The 7,949-nt window shown below is 47.3% G+C and overlaps 1 protein-coding gene across 1 annotated transcript; it reads right to left on the reverse strand.

Moving 5' to 3' along the window:
- Positions 1 to 2,176: 2,176 nt before the first annotated feature.
- Zic3 (Zic family zinc finger 3) lies at positions 2,177 to 7,677 on the reverse strand. Its single transcript, XM_048457580.3, has 3 exons — positions 6,474 to 7,677; positions 5,214 to 5,377; positions 2,177 to 4,405 (listed from the first exon to the last, which is right to left on the reverse strand). Exons 1-3 carry the CDS (start codon positions 7,528 to 7,530, stop codon positions 4,226 to 4,228), a joined length of 1,401 nt encoding a protein of 466 aa, XP_048313537.1. The 5' UTR covers positions 7,531 to 7,677; the 3' UTR covers positions 2,177 to 4,225.
- Positions 7,678 to 7,949: the final 272 nt, after the last annotated feature.

Here is a 7,949-nt window from a genome sequence, read left to right on the forward strand (position 1 = left end):
CCCGCGAGGCCGCTTTCAACCTCCCCCACCCCCTGGCCGCAAAATCCTACTCGACGGCTGCTAGGCTACGCGCCTGCGCGCCGCGCCCGCAGAGGATGGGGGTTGGGGGAGTCCTATGGTCCCCAGTCTCGGCTTGAAAAGGCCGAAGCCACGGGGAGCAGGGGAGGGGTTGAGGTCCGGACCGGAGCCTACTCTTTCCTCCCTGCAAGTCCCCGCTAAGACCCGGGCCGGGCTCTCACACGTGTGCGCTAAAAAGCCACTTCAAAGTGTAGAGGAGGCCCCTTTTGGGTCAGCCTCATACTCAGAGCAGGCCGGAATCTCACCGCCTCCATCTCGGGCACCGCAAATCCTCTTGGAGGGCCGAGTAAGAGGGCATTTGCGGACTGATGCGGATGCTGCAAGCGTCCTTCGGGTACCACCATCCTTATCCCCACCCCCACTGCCACCGCCCGTAGAATAGGAATTGAACACAAAGTTTGCTGGCAGCGCGATGCTGTAGCCTTCGGAGCTCGCCATTGTTTGGGCTCGTATTGACCCCAGGTCGGGATTAGGCAGAGGCTGATTTCTGCTTTACAGCCCCGCCGGCCTAATGAGGCCGGGAGGCGATGGGGCGCGAAGCGTCCGTGGAGCCCAAGGCGATCCGCAAGCTTATGGCCGCCAAGGGCCCTGTTGGTGGAGGTCAAAGGGTCAGCGGGCAGAAACCGCAAGAGAATTGACCCTAGGAAATGAGGTCCCCTCCTCCCTGTCCAAACCTCAAGCAGAGATTTAGAAGAATTTGGTGTGTGGACAGGGTCCCTGGGCTCCCCAAGGATTTCTGAAACCTCTAGTGTCACCTCCCAGCCTTCCTCCCACCTAGTAGTGCCTAACTGGAACCTTGGGCCTCCAGGGCCTGTGACAGAAAACACAGATGGTGGCAGAGTCTTTCAGAAACTTATTAAGTTAGTATTTCTTTGGCTTTCTGGCTTGGGTGTGTTTCCTTAGGAGGAAAGAGGGACGTGGAAGCCTGGGGCAAAAAAAGAGGCAAGAAGTCAACCAGAAATGGGAAGAGGGAGTATATAGCACTTAGACACCAACTTTCCTGGAGGGCTTTGTGAACACTAGGTCCCCCTTCAGACTATCTTCCTTTACCTGGATGCTGATCTTTGAACCTTTCAAACTGGATGGAGGCTAGAGTTCATCTGTCATGCGTGGAAACAGCTCCCTCACTTGCCTTCCACCTAACAATTGAGACTTTTATGTTAAACCACTCATTTTGAAGGAGTAGATTACTAAGCACCTAGCTTAAACTTTGAGCTTAAGCATTTGTGACTTGGAGTGTGTGTGCTTGCTTATTCTTAGATGGTTTACTTAAAATTCAAGAATATAAATATGCATTTCCAATGCCACATAATGAGCAAGAAAAATCCAAGGATAAAAAAAAAAACCAAATCAACAGTTTTCTTTGTAGAAAAAATGCATAAAACGTAATTTTGCAAATTTTGCTGTACTTAAATCAAGAGGGAATCATGAGCATTTTCTACAGTTATTGTCAGCTTCCTCTCTTAGGGAACTTACAGGGCTTTTCTGTAAACATCTATGGTACAATATTTTCAAGTCTCTAAAACACCTAGAACTACCTCGTGTCTCCCAATGAGATATTTCTTGTGTTTAATGACTGTAAGCAAGGGTTTTAGTCAGGTACTCAACCTATCCCTACTTACATTAGGATTGGGGTCTGCAGGGAAGGAATTCATGGAGAAAACAGTAAATTGTGGAGGCTCGATGACTCTGTAGAAGAAAGGCCAGCCATTTCCATTTCACAATGACACAGATTTAAAAAGCTTTCTGAAAAACTGTTGAGCATTGAAAATGGTTTGAATGAAGCAGAAAGCCTGACCTGTGGATCTGGCTCAAAACCCTCAATGTCAAGGTCAAGACTGGAATGTCTGGGCAGGGTGTGGTAAACTGACCAGTTACCTGCTCAGCACGTATAATCATCCCAATTTGTGTTCCTGGCATTCAGAGGGATACTAGCAAAGTGAAGTCCAAAAGATACCCTTTCACTAACAACCTCCAAAACAATTTGCAATTAAAAATTGTAAATAACCGTTGACAAAAATCAGTAGATAACAAAACATTGTTTTAATGTATCCTGGGAATCAAAGTTTGTTTTAAATCACCAGAAATTCTCTAAGCATTTCAATTTTAGATTGATTTATTTGAACATGAAAAAATATTGGGCACCAAATACAAAAATGTTATAACATAAATACGATGTGCCAAGACTTTATTTCTTCAAAAAGAACAATCAACAAAATTCTAGAATTGAAATTGATTATAATACCAAATTGACTGCCACCAAAAACTGAGAGTATTGCCCCTTAAAGAGAAAGAGGTACTTAAACCTATTCATTACATTTCTAAATACTTTACACAATTTTTTATCTCCACTTTTCTGTTATTCATGAAGAGATTGGGCTCTCAACAACCAACAGCACCCTAAAAGGTCTCCAAACTCTACACACTTCAGCCCCCCAAAACAGCAATCAGTTCTTTTCCATAAACCCATTGTAAAAAGAACTGTTTGTCCAAATGAGTTGCTTCACTGAAGATTAGATGAATTGTTAACATTTTATCACAAAACAAACAACTGTTTTTCATTGTTACTGATTTTAATGGAAACAATGCTCTTAACATCTTTGCCTACAAGTAATGAACTTTAAAAAATAACATATTTGCAATTGTCTTTTCTTTCCACAGTATCATGTAGGAACTGCTGCAGTTATTACACCGCTATATAAATGTTATGAATTATTGTGATAATCATGAATGGAACTATATACAGCAAACAAATCAGCCTTTGCCATCCAAAATTTAAAGACTATGGTTCTCTTAAAAAAAAGCACTTTACCATGAGAAGCACTGCTCAACTGGCCTTGCTCATTGCCATCATTTTCAGAGGTGTACTATTTTTTGAAAACATAGAGAGCTAAATAGATTTGATAGGCAGATTAGATAAGTCATAGATACAAACATATAGGTATATGAGTGATCTCAATAGACATGCATCCTGCCATAATTTTCATTTTTATGTAAGGTAATAAAGAACTAAGGGACATAAAACTAATTAGGTTATCTTATGTTTATATATGTAGGGCAGGGATGATTAAATCCAGCTTCTCAGTCTTTGAAGTACAAGATTGAGATGTCATGGCCACTAAGTGAATTGATCAGTATTATTTGATTTGCATGCCGAAAATCCAGGACAAACACATTTAAACTCGCAGTTAAACAACCATCTGAGCTAGAGATAAAGAAAGGAGGGTTCTTCCTCAATGCAAATTGACATTGTAAGGAATCTATACTGCAATAGAAAAATAATTTAACAATTCAAAAACGGATCTGATTGAGTTATAAATACCAACAGACAAGATTCAGTTTGCTCACATCTCCTATTTGTAGGAGGCTGTTACAAAACAAAAAAGTCAGTGTGGTTCAAAAATTGTAAATTGTGTTCCTTTTTTTCCAAACAATAATTGTTTAATGCTAAAGCAGTTATAATCAAAAGCTGTACAGAATGTTAGAAAACATTTATCCATAAATATTGTTCAGTTCCCGGCACTTGCAGCAATAATTAAATTACAAACGATAAATATGGCATCAACGGATATGTATTTACAAAAAAAAAGTTATTACAAAAGGCAACTGTATACTAAACGTCACAATCTGTGTAGAGTAACATCATATCCTCAGCCTGAAAAAATACTGAACAACAGTTTCGACCCCATTAGACAAAGATACATTCACAAGTGTAATGCTTTGAAGAAAAGTTCAAGACATAACAGGACTTTGGCATGGTTTAAGACTGTGAGAGTTTAAACAATCACCACTAAGGCGAAGAAGAATTTCCATCGGTTTAACATCACCACCACCAAGCCTTCAATAACTTCCTCGGGAAACAGGACAAGTGTTAAAGTGATTTGAAGGAGTTTCAGAGCGGGGTGTACAGAGAGCAAGAGGAAGGGACAGGACAAGCAGTGAAAAGATTTTGTAAAAAAAATCCTTCAGATGCCAAAATGTACTTTCTAATCCTGAGAAAAGGGCATGCCTACTTTTGGATTTGCCCCAAACCTTCCTGAACAATTGCAATCACCAAGATGTAGCCCTATATATGGCCTCTTGCTTTAAAACTCCATTTCCATCTGATTGGTCTCAGTTTTCTTTCTTAAATGCATTTTGGCTGTCCTCAGACGTACCACTCGTTAAAATTGGGAGGAAGTCCAGGGTTGTGGCTGGTGCTAGTTTGAACTGCAGAAGGGGTTTTAGTGGTATCTTTACTGTTTGCAGAAGCTATAGCGGGTGGAGTGGAAGATTCATAGCCTGAACTGGCAGCAGGGGAGGAATCTGACCCTTGAGATTCATGAACCTAAAATTAACATGTATATATTATAATGAATATAATTCTAAATGGCAACGTGAAAGCAAACATAAAAACCCCAAACAACAACAAGAGCAGATTTAAGAGCAAGACCCCGCTGACCCACTTATAAGAGAAACAGAATTTTTTTTCCGTATTACTGATGCCTAAGTTACCCCTAGCAATTCCACAAAACAAACAAACAAACAAACAAACAAAAAACGGGTTGGAAAAGGAATAAAGAGTGCCACTTTAGTTGTGCCATTTCAACAATGCTTTCTCTGTGGAAGGAGTGGGCAAGCAGTAATTCTGCGGACCCTATAAAATAGTCACTCCAGATTTCGGCCTGGGAAAGCAGGTATAGAGATTGAGTGGCACAGGCGTGGGGTGGGGACTGGGTGCTATGATTCCCACACAAATGTGTTGGAATCGGACTGTGCTCCTCGGCCCTATTGTTTTATGGGAAGCCGAGGAGCAAACGAATGACCCTCCCGGGTTCGGCACATCCACTCCGTATTCCCACAGTGGGCTGAGATACGATGAAGTGGCCACTGAAGCCCCAAGCCCTGGCGAGCTCGGTTAGAGCTTCCCCGTAAACAACCGATTGTTCCCTCCACTCTGTCCCCCTCCCAACTCTACTCTCCCTTTCTCACCCCCCTCCACCCGCATCCTCAAAATGGGTTCAAGGTGTCAGTGCTGGAGCAAATAGGATTTAACGTGGAGGATAGAGGGTTGGTAGCGCGGGAGCTTCCGTTCTGCCGCCCGGTGTCGGGCCGAATGTTTACAAACCGCCGACCGCTAATAAAGAGGTAATTACCTTCATGTGTTTGCGCAGGGAGCTCGGGTGCGTGTAGGACTTGTCGCACACTTTGCAGATATAGGGCTTATCCGAGGTGTGCACATGCATGTGCTTCTTACGGTCGCTGCTGTTGGCAAACCGTCTGTCACAGCCTTCGAATTCACATTTGAAAGGTTTCTCACCTGCAAAACGGCAAAAATAACAAAACGGGCAGGGAGAGAATACAGTTAGAGCCAGAAACTTCTCAGAATGGTACAGCGGGAGATGAAGCGTCCAGCGGTCTTTCCGTGGAGGGAAGCGCGGGCTGTGGAAGGATGAGGCATCTGTTTTCCCCGGAGAAAAACCCAGAGCGTTGACTGAGCTCCCTGGGGTTGGGAAGTGGTGATCTGAGGCAGGGTAGAGTAGGGCCGGCCCAGAAACTGATCAACCCTTTGTTCTCTCAGGACAAGAAACCTCAGAGATTCTCAAGTTTGCTCTAAGTTGTGGCTCCACTCCAAAATAACCAGGGTTCCCAATGTGCGGACGCCACCACCTAGGCGGTGTAACCAAGCTGGGTAGGACAATGGGCCGGGGATGGGACAGTCCCATTCGTCCCCTTCTTTGTGTCTTTTCATTTACCTCTTTCAAATGTAGAGACTTTGCTAAGCCCGGAAGTTTTACTAATTTTTGGAAAGAGAACACTATATAAATCCAGGGGCTACATCCAGTTCTACAAAGAGGTTACTGAGCACGGAAACTGAGTGCCCTTTCTACATTAGCTTTCCTCCGGAGGACTGAACTGAACCTGGAACTCCAAATAAAAATAGTTTGACAAAAGTATCACTCATTTAATTAGGAGATGTGCCAATCAAGTGTAAAAAAGAACGGAAGTAACCAAAGTTAGTTTTCATTAGCATTTCTATGGTTGCCTCCCTCGAATGTGTTCAGAGAGCTAAGTCGCTTGTAAGCAATATACTCCCAACACTTTCGGAGTCTTTTCCTAGTAACCCAGAAAAGAACACAAAAAGAGGTGGCGCCAGTTGGTTCCTGGCCGGAGAAGGTCCCAATTAGTTCCTGAGACCACAGCAATCTGCTCGGGAAGTTAGAACTCGGCAAAAGCGCCGCAGGTTCCCGGAGGGTGAGGGGTGGAGAGGCAGTGTGACAGCGCTTCAGTACTGAATGGCCTCGGCGGGGCGCCGCCCCTCTGCTTGGCCTCCACCCCTCTCTCCCTCTCTGCTCGGAGTCCGCTTGGTGGCAGGCCCCTGGGGAGTCCCGCGCCCACCTGTCAGCTCCCCTTACCTGTGTGGGTCCTCTTGTGGATCTTGAGGTTCTCAGACCGGGCAAAAATCTTCCCGCAGCCTGGGAAGGGACACGGGAAGGGCTTCTCGCCCGTGTGCACTCGGATATGGTTGACCAGTTTGTACTTCGCCTTGAAGGACTTGCCCTCGCGGGGACATTCCTCCCAATAACAGACGTGGTTGTTCTGCTCCGGGCCCCCAACATGCTCCATGGTGACATGTGTAACCAACTCGTGCATGGTGCTGAAGGTCCGGTCGCAGCTCTTCTTGGGTCGGCTCAGCTGAGCTTCCTCGATCCACTTACAGGACAGCTCCTGCTTGATGGGCTGCCTCATATAACGGAAGAAGGCGCCCGGCCCGTGGTGGGCTGCCACGTTCACGCCCATGTTCATGTTCATGGGGCTATAGTTGGGAAACTGCGCACTGGCCGCGTAGGGGTCCGTGCGCGGGCTAGCCACGGGGCGGTATGGGTCAGCACGGCCAAATAGCTCCCCACGCAGCCCCAGATGGACCTGGTTGTTGTCCACGTGCCCTGTGGGCGACGGGTGCCCAGCGCCCTGCTCATGAAGCCCAGGAAAGAGCAAATAGCCAGGAGGCTCGGGAATACCAGCTGGAGCGTGAAGACTGCTAGCCGAGCCGGCGAAAAGCCCGTGTTGCCCGCCGCCGGAGGCTGCCTCGCTGAGCCCAGATCCACGCTGACGGAACAGAAAGTCGCGCGTGGAGTTGAAGGCGGCAGAGGCGGCACCGCCGTAGGTGGGCACCTGGCTGGCGTGATGGTGATGGTGGTGGTGGTGATGATGGCCCAGGGCGTTGGCATAGCCTGAGCCCTGCGGTGTGAAAGCTGAGCTCTGGCCCGAAGACAGGTCGTGAGCGGTGGCTGGGCTCAGCTTGAAGGCGGCGGCAGCAGCGGCGGCAGCAGCAGCGTGGGTTGAGTCCCCGAAGGGATTCAATCCCATGCCGGCCGGCTCGCGGTTGGGCATCTCGTGGTGGCGCGGCGCACCGAAGCTGCCCACTCCCAGGCCAGGGAACTGCGGGCCTCCATCCAGGAGCATCGTCATAGGTGGGGCGTTCTGGACACAGAAGATCCGGCTGAAGTGAGCGAGGGTGCAGGCGAAGGAGGAGATCCCCGAAGGACTGTAGTCAGAGAGGGATGGCGGCGGTTGAACACTGCCCGCAGACCCCCTAGGCGCTACCCGGAGCTGCAACTTTCCTTGGCTGCGAGAGGCTCCTGCAGAGGGACGGGAGGGAGGAGGGAAAGAAAAAGGATTGGGGGGAGGGTGATGGGAGAGGAGGAGGGGGGAGAAGGGAGGAGAAAAGACTCTAGGACTAAATCTGCTTTAACAAACTAACAGGAGCGCACAAAGAAAAATAAGCAAAATAATAAGTGGAGGGCGGGGTTTATCAATCCTGTCCCGGGCACCCCTCCTCTACTAAAGAGCGCAGAACCACAGGGCCAGAAGGCTCCTTGGGTACCGGC

The sequence above is a fragment of the Myodes glareolus genome, chromosome X (genome assembly GCF_982192425.1).
Source record: "Myodes glareolus chromosome X, mMyoGla1.1, whole genome shotgun sequence".
Classification (NCBI taxonomy): domain Eukaryota; kingdom Metazoa; phylum Chordata; class Mammalia; order Rodentia; family Cricetidae; genus Myodes; species Myodes glareolus.

What these genes read in the sequence shown, in the direction of transcription:
- Zic3 (XM_048457580.3), bottom strand. Translation starts at nt 7,530, where the DNA reads ATGACGATGCTCCTGGATGGAGGCCCGCAGTTCCCTGGCCTGGGAGTG. An exon ending in CCACAAGAGGACCCACACAG is followed by an intron (nt 5,378 to 6,473) that starts GTAAGGGGAGCT and finishes GCCGTTTTGCAG; the next exon opens with GTGAGAAACCTTTCAAATGT. An exon ending in CCCTGCGCAAACACATGAAG is followed by an intron (nt 4,406 to 5,213) that starts GTAATTACCTCT and finishes TGTTAATTTTAG; the next exon opens with GTTCATGAATCTCAAGGGTC.